Source organism: Meriones unguiculatus, chromosome 7 (genome assembly GCF_030254825.1).
Source record: "Meriones unguiculatus strain TT.TT164.6M chromosome 7, Bangor_MerUng_6.1, whole genome shotgun sequence".
NCBI lineage: Eukaryota > Metazoa > Chordata > Mammalia > Rodentia > Muridae > Meriones > Meriones unguiculatus.
This window is the reverse complement of record NC_083355.1, coordinates 109,068,095-109,082,307: the sequence shown is the minus strand read 5'-3', so window position 1 is coordinate 109,082,307 and position 14,213 is coordinate 109,068,095. Positions and strand designations below refer to the sequence as shown.

Sequence of the window (14,213 nt, the reverse complement as noted above, 5' to 3'; positions counted from 1 at the left end):
CAGGTCCTCTGGAAGAGCAGCTGGTACTCTTAAGAGCTGAGCCATCTCTCCAGCCAGAACTTCAAATGAACAAAGTTGAAGTATGGAAAGGGCTGACTATGAAAACTAACCAATACACAAAGCCAAAAGTTTCATTAATTTACAGAGGAAATGAAGGTCGCCCCATCTGCCACACCATGGGTTAATGGCATCATTATTTATGATGCATAGGTTAACCTTTCTTTTTCTACTTGAGGAAAGATTAGAAATGAAAACGGGAAGCTGGGAGTGGCCTACAGACAGTCCCAGAAAAAGACTAATTGTCCCTTCATAGGAGGCTACCAGAAGTACTCAGAAGTTTAAAACAAAACAAAACAAAACAAAACAAAACAAAACAAAACAGGGAGTAAGGGGGGAAGAATTGAGAGGTTGCAAGATGGCAGGTGGAGGCAGAGGCTGAACTGACTCAGTTCCTCATTGGAAGATAAACCTGGACCACCCAGTTTTTTAAGTCAAGTACAGCTCACACTGTGCCAATAGTGGTCTCTGTGACAAATGCTAGCTAACACTACCCCATTCAAGCGTCATAACAACTATGAGGAAAGAACTCATCTTCCCCAAGGCTCAGAGAGATGAGAAGCCCTCAATGTACCATGTCTGTCTAGCGTTAGTCAGCCCAGTGCGCTGCCCATCACAGAAGTTTAGAAAAGGGTAAGCGCACCGAGTCTGGAGACTTCAGGGAGGAAATGAGCACCCTCTGCTCCCTCGAAGTTGGCTCCAAGGTCTTCTGGGTAACCTAAACCTTGAACATGAGTTGAATCTGAGCAAAGGGAGCTGTCCCCTTAGTCAGGGCCAAACACAGCTGGCGTTCTGCTTAGAACCTGCAACTGCTTCGAAAGGTCAAAGTGACATCCTTAGCCCTGCTTCGCAGGTGAGGAAACTGAGCACAAAGAGGTTAAGTGGATTGTCTGAGGTCTACCAAAAAGGGCAGTGGAAGCAAAGCTGGAGCCCAGCACTCTCTGTAGGGCACCCAGGAGTGTGTGTGTGTCCTTGTTCATGCATGCATGTGTTCATGTGTGTATGTGTGTGTCTGTGCACTTGTGCCTGTGCACGTAATTGCGTGTAAGCTCATGTATATGTGTTTATGTGCATGTGTGTATCTGTGTGTCTCTGTGTATGTCTCTCTGTGTGTGTGTGTGTTTGTCTTTGTGTGGGTTTGTTTGTGTGTGTCTAAGTGTGCATGTGTGTGTCTGTGTCTCTATATGTGTGTGTGCATGTGTGTGTGTGTGTGTGTGTGTGTGTGTGTGTAGCAGGCCATACTCCTCTCAGAATGCTATTCCCAAGTCTGACATCACTTTCTCTTACATCCTGGATGCAATTGGCCAGCCTTCTCCCAGCCCTGCCCTCCTCCCCTTTTCGCTGCAGACAACAAGCTCAGTGCTTGGCCACTGTCAGCACACACTCAAGGCTCCCACATCTAGGCAGAACCCTGAGTAGGGTTTCTCTAGCATCATATTATTAGCCTTTCACCTCTTAGATGTAGCCATAGACAGTTTAGAAGTAACCGGTGAACAAGACTTTCCCCGCTGTGGCCTGGACGGTGGCTCTGGTTCCCTCCCCAGCATTCTTCCCTTGTTCCCATACTGATCCAGAGGGGAAGCAGGACTGGGTATTAGGTTTCTGAACAAAACTGGTAGGTTCTCCACCTGAAGACCCCACTTGCCTCAGAGACTCCCATTTTTAGCCTCCTCCATTTCTTTTTCATATGGCCTGGCCACCCACTGTCGCTCCTGACATACTTAGGATATGAACACACACAGGCACGAACACACCCCTGCCCCAGCCTCAAGGGCTCAGCTGGGTATGGAAGAGTGGCACAGTCCTCTTGCTGCTGTAGTCCCAGGTAGTCTGGAAAGATGCTGGGGCTGGGCTGTAGGCCAGGACACTGAGGCCCTTAAGCCAGGGCCACTGTTCCTTTCAGAGAGGGGACCAGTACTTTTCCAAGCCAATGTGGATGAGCCCATGCTGGGTCATACTGTGGGGACACAGCCAGCACAGTAAGTGGCACCCAGCACTGCCTGGGCCAGGAAGGGCTAGTCTGATGTCTCCTGGCACAGGGCGAGGCCCCTTCCTGCCCCAGATCCTGCCCCTCCCAGTACTAGCGCTGCCACACAAAGCTACTCTCATCCCTGGCAGACAGAGTCTGGAAGCGCTAAGCGCACTAGCTTCCTGACACAGCCTTGGGAGCCAAGAATCTGATCCTGAGGAAGAGGGGGAACCAGCAGCCACCAGAGGGGCAGGAGGCATGGCTGCAGGGAGCCTGGCCAGGATTCTCAGGTACGGTGCTGGGAACTCCCACCTGCCTGCAGGCCACTGCCCACCTAAAGGGGGTAGTGTTGGGGTAGGGCATGGAGGGGACAACAAAGACATACACCTGCCGCAGTCTTAGAGCAACAGATGGGAGGAGCAGCTGGGTCACATGAGTGGCCATTGTAAGGATGGAGCGACAGGCCCAGAGAGGGAAAGACACGCTTTGGGGGAGTAGATAGAGTTGAACCCCAAGAACAACTCTGGGTAAATGTAGGAGAGATATCCTCCAACATGAGGGACTAGAAGGAAGACAGGTGCTGGGGAAAGGGAACAGAGGGTGTGGGAAGGAGAGCTGAGTTGTTTCCTGTGAAGAAGGTATACATCTACCGGCTCCCCAGATCTACAGAGGGCACTGAATGAGACAATGCCTGGAGGGAAGCCCTCAGAATGCAACTCACTCTGCCCCACCCTATACCTCCACCCCTACCCACTGGCACCCAGGAGACCCACTGACAGGGACATCATCCCAAGAGCCGGCCGGATACCTTGAGCACTAGGCTCCCAACTTCCCTTGAACTGCTGTGTATAGTTCTTGTAGCAGCTTTGTGGCGTTACAGTCTCCATCATAGGGATGGGAAAACTGAGGCATAGGAGGTGAAAAGATCCATCTGCTGCACTGAGATCTGACCTCAGGCACTGTAGAAACCTGTGGAACACCCATTAGGCCGAATCCTAAGGTCAAGCACAGGGCAACTGGTGAGTGGCAGAAGATGGAAGTATGACCATCATTTATCCACCTAACATCTGGTGTGTGGGGCCCAGAGCCAGGAGAGTAGGTGGGGGTGGGGAGGGTCAAACTCACCACTAACACCCTTCACAGGGTAGATGGAATGTGATCGAGATATTGAAAAGGATCAGAGTGGAGAGCCCAACCCTGGACCCCTCCAAACCACAGACAGAACCTTCAAGAGACCAGTTCTTCATAGTTGCCCCATCCCTAAGGAAAGTCCCCACACTAGCTTCTTGGAATCAATGGGAAACAGGCACTGCTCAGAGGCGGGGAAGGCGGGGATGGGAGGCCAGAAGGAACTTAGGCTGAGGAGATGAAGCCCTTGCTCCGTGCACTCTTTACCCAGGCTTTGTGTGCCTCTGGCAACCATGCTGGCTATGCAGTCTGCCATCCTGGAGAAGTCTGTGCTTCAGAGAGGTAAAGCAATCTGTCTAGGGCAGCACAGCTCTTCCTTCCTATTCTCTGCCCCCCAGCCTGTCCCAGGCCCCTCTGCACCAGCACTGTCATGAGTGTGTCACTAGCATTCTATTTTCCTGTAGAGGAAATACGAATTGTATATACAAACTTGGAAGGCACACTCTGTGCTCAGAGCCTGTTTCTCCATCCATCAAGTGGGCCCCTTTGGGAGGCAGTGACTCTTCAGCTCTAGGCACTTAGAGGGAGATGGCTCAGGAAATATTGATTTTACTTTGGAGGCAACCCAAGCATCCCCAGGGGGGTGCGGGGCCAGCCATGTGATGCCTTCTCGGAGGCCATGTGACTTGGGACACCAGGCACCCATGAGATGCTGTGCTCATGAGGGATGCTCCGACTGCTTTGCCTCAGGAGCCCAGAGGGCTGAGCTCTGTCCTGGACAGTGTGGGTGGTAGCTCAGTGCCCAGTGGATGGACTTAGTTCCTCTCTGTTTGCTCCTCTGATAACTGTGATGACCTTGGTTAATATTCACTAACAGACTCCCCCACAGCCCCTAGGTACCCACTGTTTAAATACGGACTAGCACAGGGCTCTGTCTCCCCAGCCTCAGTCTCCATCCAGCCCTGAGACAACGAGCTGTGAGTATACTTTTCCCTGGGGAGATCTTGGAAGGGCCCCTGGGTCCCTGCCTCTCCCAAGCAGGCAGCAGACCTGGATCCAGGGCATTACAGGATAGATAAGGTTAATCACACCTGTGGCACCTGGGCCTCCTGTTGCCATGGAAACAGCAGTCCCTAAGGTCCCTTCTTGAACCAAGCTGCCCAGTAGATAGTTAGTCACCTTCAGGTGACAGGAGACAAAGACGTGGAGGGCCCAAGGTGCAGCCGTAGCCATTTTCATGCACGCAGTGCCTGCCCTTTTCTGGCCTCTCCTGTGTGGCCTTTCCAGCTGCTCCTCTCCTGCCCTGTGGGGTGTGGACCATTCCCCTTCAGCAGATAAGCAAGGTAAGGCTAGAAGGACAGTAGGAGCTGGTGCTCTCAGGCTGACCTCTCCAGCTGTGCCCAAGATGCCTATACCGGGATATGTCCTACAAGTCTTCCGGCTTCAATTTTGTACAAAGAGAAGGGTTCGATCCTAGAACTAAACGATATGGAATAAACAGTAGCACTTTTCCCGGCCGGTTCTGTGGGGTGTAGGGTGTGGATTAGCCTGTTTGGACTTCAGTAACTAATGCTAAGCATGGAGGGACGGTTAGATGACATAGGTAAAAAACGCATCTAGTGAGCATAGCCATAGGCTATACCGGACTTTGCTCCTATTTGCACAGTGCACAGGTGCTAAAAGGTAGTGCACATGGAAGCAACAGGCTGTGCATCTGACTCAGGGCTGGCACTGTCCAGCAGGATCCCTTTTCTGGTCATGGGACTGGCAGCTAACCAGATCTCAGGACAAGCTCCCTACTGCAGGTGTTGGGGCTTGGGAGACTCCAGCGTGTGTCTGTGCCGTTTGAGCTTCACTCCGTCCCTGCCACACCCCGTTCTTCAGATGACTCCTCTCCTCTCTGCAAACAGGAACTGAGGCTTAAGGAGATGAGATCATTTGCCCAAGGCCACTGGCAGTATGTGGGAGAGCTGGGCTCCCACAGCTGATTCTCTCCACCTGCTTGGGTGACTCGGAGCAGATTGTTCACTTTTTTCTCTTAGCTGGAATGGTGTAGAATGAAGCAAGGAGAGGCATCACCTCTCTCCTGCCTCCCAAAGGCCACTCCCACCAGCCTCTGTGGTAGTCAGAATGTCACCGTGTGGGGTGGCCATCTTTTTGGCTTCTGTCCCCACACCACAAGATCTTAAGCCTCTTTCTCCTCTCCAGTTGTCCTACGTGGCTCAGGGACCCAGGGGTCATAGGGAGAAAACAGGGTTCGGGACACCGAGGTTTGAAGAAATAGTTTCGAATGTAAAATGCACCTGATAAGATGCTTGAGACCACAGTCAGGGCCTGTGATAGTTTATATCCGTTGTCACCTCGAGTGGATTAAGAAGTGCCTAAGGCAGTAGTGGAACACCAAAGACCTTTCCCTAACAGGATTGACTGAGATGGTAAACCTGTCTCCAGTGTGGGCACTCCATCCCATGGGTCAGAATTCCAAACAGAAGGGAAAGAAAGAAGAGAGCTGAGCTCTGGCTTCCTCCACCAGGTCTCCCCGTGCCCCCCGAGGTGTGGGTCAGCAGTCACTGGGAAGGAAGAAAGAAGAGAGCTGAGCCCTGGCTTCCTCCACCAGGTCGCCTTTTCACCACAGCCCCTCAAACCACAACCAAAACAAACGTCTCCTCACTGAAGTTACTTCTCAACTATCTGACCCCATCCTGGCATTCCTGAGTCTGAAACCTAAGCTCTTTGCTGTGTCAGTCAGTGGTGGGTTCTCTCCAGGCCTCAGACCCTTCATCGTCAAAGGAAGAAACCAGAGAAGTGATGGGACGTGGAGATGAAAGAGAGCATGCTCACCTGAGCCAGCGGGGCCTTTCTCCTTCCCAACACTAGCCTTGCCTCCTTACAGCTCAGCAGCTCCCAAATAGGAGAGCATGCCACCTCATCCCCATCCCCCAAACAGAGATCCCTGGAACTAAGTCCAATGTCTGGGATGAGGACATAGCTCCGACAGTACGATGCTTGCCACACAAGTATGTGGACCCAAGTTTACTCCCTAGAAGCCAAGAAACAAGCCAAGTGTGGAGGGAAACTTTTGCAATCCCAGCACTAGGGAGACAGACACAGGCAGATCTCTGGCTCGCTGGCCGGCTATCCTAGCTGAACTGTCAACCTCCAAGCCAATGAGACACTGTTTGATCAGGAAAGTTGGATGTGGCCTGAGGATTCACACCTGAGGAGGCCCTCTGGCCTCTCCACACACATGTACATGCACCTGCACAAAAAATGCGCAAACACATACATAGTATAGCGTCTGTGCACAGGGCATATTTTCTTCTTAGCTTCCCCCAGACCCCAGACCTACTTCATATAGCTGCGGCTGCACAGTCTGAGCTGTGCTTCCCAAATGCTCTTGGTTACCTAGCAAATAGTGGTGGTCATGTCAGGATTTGATTTGTCAGCCTCTGGCCTGAGGTCACCTGGTGTGTTTTGTCCCCACCCTGTGAAGGCCCCCCGTGGATTTTTGCAGCTTCAATTGATAGTCCAGGTCATACTGTTCCCCTTGTAATTACTGACAAATCCGCTTCTCGCCTGTGCCTTGGTTTCTTCCTTGTAAAATGGGGCTGGGACTTGGGCAGCAAGGTCATTTCAGGTGGAACTTGAACTGTTGAGAATATCAGTCGGTAAGCAGACCAGCCCTTCGGGACAACTTCCATCTGCTGTGTTATCTTCTATTTGTTAACTTTGAATGCGTAATTTAACATTATGCATTAATGTTAAGGGCTGCAGTAATGGCTTCCCTGCAGGACCCTGGCAGTTCATACATGTGAGGGCTCAGGACAGCACTGGACCAGCAGATGCAGAGCATACTATCTGATCTTGCTTTCTTTGTTTTCTTTCATACATGCATGTGAGTGACAGGTGAGCATAGGCGCATGTGCTCACATGTATGTGGAAACATACATGGGCATGCGCATAGAGAGGACTCACGTTGATTTGGGGGTTTCTCCGCAACCACTTCATTTATAGAGGTGGTTAGTGTCTCTCATTGAGTGAGGAGTTGCTCAGAGATTCTGGCTAGCAAAGCCCACTGCCTTTCCTCAAGGATGCCCTCTCAGCCCCCGAGTGCTGGCGCTGCAGTTGGCTGCTACGCCCACATCTTATGTGCATCCTGGACACCTGAACTCCTATTCTCACACTTGCCTAACAAGTGCTTTATCCCCAGAGCTGTCTCCATTTTTTAAAACCCTTTTTTTTTCCTTCGGTGACAGCAATTCAGAACAGTGCGCAATCTAGGCTGAGCGCGGCACCTGTCAATAGACGCTGGTTACTTTACATTTGTACCAAGTGGTAGCTGATGAGAGCTTGTGTCTCTTTCTATGTCTTGCAGGAAAATGACATCCTCCATCTCATGGGGGCTCCTGCTTCTGGCAGGCCTGTGTTGCCTGGTCCCCAGCTTCCTGGCTGAGGATGCAGAGAAGACAGACAGCTCCCACCAGGATCACATCATGGCTTCAAACCTGGCAGACTTTGCCTTCGGTCTCTACCGGGTGCTCTCCCATCAGTCCAATACTACCAACATCTTCTTGTCTCCCTTGAGCATTGCCACAGTCCTCGCTATGCTCTCCCTGGGGAGCAAGGATGACACTAAAGCCCAGCTTCTACAGGGCCTGCACTTCAACCTCACAGAAACATCTGAAGCTGACATCCACAAGGGCTTCCAGCATCTCCTCAAAACCCTCAACAGGCCAGACAATGAGCTGCAGCTGACCACAGGCAGCAGTCTGTTTGTCAACAACAGTCTGAATCTAGTGGAGAAGTTTCTGGAAGAGGTCAAGAACCATTACCACTCAGAAGCCTTCTTCGTCAACTTTGCAGACTCAGAAGAAGCCAAGAAAACGATTAATAGTTTCGTGGAGAAGGCAACCCATGGAAAGATAGTTGACTTGGTGAAAGACCTGGAAATAGACACAGTTCTCGCCCTGGTGAATTACATTTTCTTTAGAGGTAAGATTGCATAACGGGCTTGAGCTGGTTCTCATGGAGACCCCCATACACATTCTCAAGGACCAGTTTCTGAGCTCTCACCCTGGGCTGTGACACTGGGTCTCATCACATTCTTTACTCTCCAGTGGGTGAATTCTGACATCTTTTAAATAACCAGTTAAGTTTGGGAATTGGCTTCAGCAATCGAATCCATTGGCTTCTTTGACGGACTTATCAGAGCCTTTATAATCCTGTTGCTCACTTCCCCTACCCAGGAGAGTCTTAGAACGGGCAATCGTTCCAACTGCATTTGTGGTGACGGTATGAAGAGAGCACTGTTCCATGAGATGTATTCGAGCAGCAATTCTGTTGCATGCCAGTGTGAACTCTGGAAACATGGGCTTAAACCTTGCCACTGCTGCTTGAGATTTGATATTTGACCTGCTTGAGGTGTGACTGTCCATGTCACCAGGGACAAAGCTAGCCGTCTGCTGTGAGGTGATGAAAGAATTAGTGAGGTTACACAATGCACAGGACTGTTGGGATATAAGCACCTGACCAACTAACCTTGACCCCAGGCATGACCCCCAGCCTGGAAGTGGTTAGTGCATTTGTACCCCCAGAGAAATCACGTGGGGAGAGTCTGAGAGTTAAGGCCAGGAGTTGTTCTGCCCTCCATGACTCCCTTGGCCTACCCAAGCTAAGTCCTATGGAACAGAATGTCAAGCCAGCACAGCTCAAGTCCCATAACTTCTGTGACAAGGACAGGTATCAGGTATCACCCCCTTCTGAATCCCTTCACCTCTTCTTATCCAATAGGAAGGTGGGGGTAGGTTTCCTGATGCCCTTCTCACGCTGATGGTCTTGATGTTGGGCCCCTGAGACCCCAGGCCATTCTGACAGCTTTGATGATGGATCCCTGAGACCCATGCCAACTCCGATGTCCTTGCTGATTTGTGTCTGTGAGACTCTTACCCATGCTGATGCCCTTGTTGGTGGTGCCCTGAGACCCCTGCTCGCTCCAATGATCTTGATGGAGGTGGTCTTATATAGCAAGTGGACTTCCGCATTAAACCCGTGGATATAGAAAAGGATTTGAGGTGCTCAAAATGTTTGTCCTTAGCGATAACTGAACTCCCAGTGACCAGTGATCATGCTGCCTCTGATGAGAAGCTAGCAAAAAGAATTGCTGTCAAGATTTCCATTTATAACCCAAGTTACCTTTCAATGAGTATATAACAATTGTGTAAAATGTTCTCCTGGCCACAATAGGGACAGTAGCTGTCAACGTCTGTTATCTGGAAATTCTGAGTCCTCCTCTAGAGCTGAGTTATCCTCACCAAAGTCCCTGGGCAGCCTGGAAGGCTTATAGTTCGTCCCCTGTGCACATGAAAAACTAAGGGCCTGGGTCACCACCTCACTGGCTAAGATCTCCTCTCATGCCCCCCCACCCCGCAGGCAAGTGGGAGAAGCCATTCGATCCGGAGCTGACTGAGGAAGCTGACTTCCACGTGGACAAGTCCACCACCGTGAAGGTGCCCATGATGAACCGCATGGGTATGTTTGATGTGCATTACTGCGACACTCTGTCCAGCTGGGTGCTACTGATGGATTACCTGGGCAACGCCACCGCCATCTTCATCCTGCCTGATGAGGGCAAGATGCAGCACCTGGAGCAAACGCTCACCAAGGAACACATTTACAAGTTCCTGCAAAACAGGCACACAAGGTGAGTCCACAGACAGACACTGTCCCCTGAGTGTCCCAAAAGACAGAAAGCTCTTGCAGGGGGTGGCCGCTGTCCCAGGGCCACAGTTAGGCGCATAATCTTGGACTAAAATAACCCTACAGATAGTGCCAGGCAGAGTCTGAGGAGGGACAGCACAGAGGAGGGAAGGGAAAGCCCAGACCATGCTTTGGAGGGACTTCCATCCCCAGAGGATACAGCCTATTCTAACCCAGAGCCTGGGGCTGGAACAGCAGTGTAATAGCACCTGTTGTGGCTGAACTGAGAACAAGGCTAGTCTCAAACCCTGGCCACAGCTGAGGGTAGAGATCAGGTGGGAAGTTTATAGGGAATTGCAGGATTGCTTCGTGAAACACCTTGAACAAGGAAGAACAGCAATAGAGTTTTCCGGGTAAGTTTGCAGAAAGCCCTGTTCCCATGTCACTCCTCAGTGGAGCTTACAGGTCTCCAGGACCCAGCAGTCTTAGAGAGAGTTCCACAGGTCAGAGGGCCTGTGCACTCTGAGGCCAGGCTCTGCTGTCTGTTGGATGAAGAGCCATGAGCCACATGAATTTCCAGCAGGCCTGAGGTTAGGTGTGAGCAGACGCTGCTTCCGGCAGACCTCTGCTTAGGCCCAAGTGTGGAAAACTAGACAAGGTTGAGAACAGGATGGGTGGCAGATTCAGTAAGATCCTGTCAAGCCTTTTCTTGTCCTGTAGAAACTGAGAGCTTAGCCTTCACCATGGGAGGGTTAGGGAAATGTCATCCTGCTGCATTGACCCTAGCTATCCTGAGACTCAGATCCAAGGGGATTCCGTGCCTCAAGAGAAGGGATTGGCTAAAAGCAGTAGGACACAGTGAGACACGGTTTCATGTGAATTCCCTGAATCTGCCTGGAGGGCTTCTCAGAGGAGGTGGCACTTTAGGGGCTTCCAGGAGCTTGAACTTTGAATGCCCACTGATTTCACGTTCCCTTCTGTTAGATGGGGACCACGGAAAATGAAAGCACATGGGGACACTTTGAGGTACTGCTGCGGGTAGCAGCAGGTTCAGTGTGAGAACCAGCCAGCAACTGTTCCACAGCTCGGTGGGTCTCAGCCACACAGAGAAGTCCGGTGGAACTCCTTTTACTTTAACTCTTTCTTGCCCACCAGGTCAGCAAACGTGCACCTCCCCAAACTGTCCATCTCTGGGACCTATAACTTGAAGAAAGTCCTGAGTCCACTGGGCATCACCCAGGTCTTCAGCAATGGGGCCGACCTCTCTGGAATCACAACTGATGTTCCCCTGAAGCTCAGCAAGGTGAAGTTACCTAACCATGGTGTTGTTCTGATGTCCTAGGTGTCTGTAGGGCACCACAAGGTGTCAAGGTAGCTCCAGTACAAGGCTGGGGAAGAGGAAAGGGTTGCAGACAGGGTCCAGGCTGAGCCCTTTCTGAGGACTGTCGGGATTCGCTTGATGTGGTCAGATGTCAGCTGGGAGTGTCTTCTTATGCAGATGGAATTATGAGGCCTTCCCTGAAATGCTACCCCAATCCTTTAGTCTCATCATTGTTGGACTCAGTTTATATATATCTACATAGAGATTTAGGCCTCTGGGGACCCCAGAGAGTGTCCTGGAATCTACCATCCCTTATTTTCAGAGCTACTCGTGAACTGCCAGTTTTGAATTATGAGCTCAGCCAACCAGGCCAATGGTTCAGAGAAACTAAAGGCAGTCCAGAATGGGCAGGGTGTTCTTAAGAGTCTGGACATTGAAGGTCATCTTCGGAACCCTCATCACAACATGCTCACGGCTACATACTGGGAAGGGGACACTTGTGCAGAGGACATGATGTTCCCCTCCTTGTTTAGCTATGTGCTGCATCCAAGACCATGAGAGATGGAATCAGGAAGGGATAATGGAAAGGATGGACCAAGGCAGGCAAAAACTGAGAGACAGTGAGGGCCCTTAGGTGATCACCATGGAAAGGGTGGAGGAGCAGGGAGACATGGAGGGAGACCTGTTCCCTAGTGAAGTCCTCCCTGGATGAGTCCCCAGCCAGCAGTGGCCATCACACCACCTCCAACTGCTTTATGCTTCTCTCTCCACAGGCTGTGCACAAGGCTGTGCTGACCCTCGATGAGAGAGGGACGGAAGCTGCAGGAACCACTGTTTTAGAAGCTGTCCCCATGTCTATACCCCCTGACGTGTGCTTTAAGAACCCATTTGTTGTCATAATATGTGATAAACACACTCAGAGCCCACTCTTTGTGGGAAAAGTGGTGAATCCCACACAATAATCACCATTTTCCGAAGCCATCCTTCCTCCTTCCAGACTGGCTCCCCTTCCCCCAAGTGGCATTAAACACAGGCTGGCCCAGCCCATACCTGAGTGATACTGCAAATCCTCGACTCTGTGGTTTTTATATCTCTTTAGGCTCCAAGTGAGTTGTGTGTCTTGATGTCCCCTCCATCCATGCAAACAGATTGTAGGCAGAGAGCTATGGCTGAGACCTCAGACTCTGGTCCTGGAACCTTCTGCTCTCAAAAACATCTATCATATCCGGAAACCTGTAGGGTCTCATGCTCAAAGACCCACCAAAGTCCACCAAGTGCCTGTGTTCTCTAGCCTCTCACTCTGTCCTCTGCCAATGTGGGCTCTCTCCCACTGCCAATGGGACCCTCACAGACCCCCAGAGCTGCCATTTTAAGAGCCAGCTTCAGCATCTCTAGGTTTCATCAAAGCAGGATCACATCCCTTCTCATCCCAGCATGTTACGTCACCATGACTGGCCCCTCCATCTTGCCTGGGATTGCCTGAGAGTGGCTAGAGGAGATGGTTGGTGAAGACTGTTGTATGACTTTTCCTCAAGAGATAAAAGCATCTACTCACTGCATTCAGGGTACCAATGACATCACTGCACTCAAGTCTAGCTTGGGGACCCAATGAGTCTACTGGTGGTTACTTACAGGGTGTGGATGACTCACTTCACTGAAAAGCCCCTCCTTCCCCCAGCATGGGTGACAATTCATGATAGCTGCATCCCTAGACTTCCCTGTACAACTTGCAGGCAACCCCACAGAAGAGAGCGTCCTTTCCCAGCTATGGCTAACTGCTTTCATGTGGTCAGGGATGGGCTTGTAGGTCAGGGAGGAGCTTACAAACGTTGTAACTTTTATAGGCTTCCTGAGCCTTGTTCTCTATGTTGTCACATATGAGCCTTTCTTCATATGGAGGGATACACATCAAACACCCCCCCCCCCCGTGAGAGAGTTATTCAGTTAAAGACAACCAAGCCCTTCCTCCAAGGAGCTGGAGCAGGAACCCAAACTTCCCTGGAGGTTTCTGGCCTGCCCAGGTGTTCAGGAGAAGGGCTCACACAGCTCTTAGAAGCAGCGCCTACCCCAGTGAGCAGTGTGAGCATCTCTGGGTCACAAGCGCATAGGCCTACCAGGCCTGATTCTACTTACTCCGCATCCCCCATCTTCATCCTCAGTCATAGGACCATGGTCCGTGGATGGCTCCGGACGGTCACCACAGGGGCTCCTAGGCTATGGGGCAGAGCATACCTCTCATGGAACCCAGGGTTACCCCATGATCACTTCTGTCTGACTCTCAATGGTGTCCACACCCCAGCTCTTTCCTTCTCTCCGTCCTCCCCATTGCCTTCTGGTGATAGTCAAGTTTCCAGAGCCGCAGCATGAGGCTACCTTGAGAGAGACGCTGGTCACCAGGCCAGACAGCCCCAAAGATTGCAACAGCCAGAAGTCCAGTGGGTGAAGCAGAATGGACATGTTTCCTGACTCTCCCAGGCTGCTCCTATTCTGAGGGCTCTCCGCTCACCTCGAGCTGATGTAGGGGCCCTGCCAGCTACTCTCAGGACAAGAATGGACCAAAAAAGCACAAGACTGAGTCATGGAGCTTCCTGTACATATAAAAGGTCACATCTGTGCAATTTCACATGGTTTCGCCTAATGTTGGGTCCTGACTTTTGACTGAACAAACGACACACTCACTGTGGGGGCTCCAACCTCAATTGCTACTGATGACACAAACTCCATCAGCCACCAGAGAGAATTTAAAATCTCAGGGTCTGATGACCTGTACTCCGAAAGCACTTGCTGTGTGACCCCGAGTCAAGCTGGCAAACTTCTTGGAACACCACTGACAAACTGAATTTGAACCGAAAAGAGGTTTTGGTTCAGGGACTGCTTTCCTAAAACCATGAGGGCAGGCTGAGGTGTCGGCTTTGTTGCTCGCCTTTCTGAGCTCCTGCAAATCGGCCTGACACCCCGGCTTTTTACTCATGGAGTCCTATGGCCACACGATGATGCTGGGGGCAGATGAGATGGATTCTCGTTCACCCACCCTGCAGATGG

The 14,213-nt window shown here is 51.2% G+C and overlaps 1 protein-coding gene across 3 annotated transcripts; it reads left to right on the top strand.

The window, feature by feature from the left end:
* The first annotated feature begins 2,297 nt into the window (after positions 1–2,297).
* LOC110542650 (alpha-1-antitrypsin-like) lies at positions 2,298–12,238 on the top strand. Of its 3 annotated transcripts, XM_021629198.2 has the most exons (6): positions 4,063–4,131; positions 5,688–5,771; positions 7,530–8,146; positions 9,584–9,854; positions 11,006–11,153; positions 11,945–12,238. In XM_021629198.2, exons 3-6 carry the CDS (start codon positions 7,534–7,536, stop codon positions 12,131–12,133), a joined length of 1,221 nt encoding a protein of 406 aa, XP_021484873.1. In that variant the 5' UTR covers positions 4,063–4,131; positions 5,688–5,771; positions 7,530–7,533; the 3' UTR covers positions 12,134–12,238. The 3 variants fall into 3 exon arrangements, with proteins under 3 accessions (XP_060244098.1, XP_021484872.1, XP_021484873.1); XM_021629197.2 differs by lacking the exon at positions 5,688–5,771 and having other exon boundaries at positions 3,976–4,131; XM_060388115.1 differs by lacking the exons at positions 4,063–4,131; positions 5,688–5,771 and adding an exon at positions 2,298–2,316 and having other exon boundaries at positions 11,006–12,238.
* Positions 12,239–14,213: the final 1,975 nt, after the last annotated feature.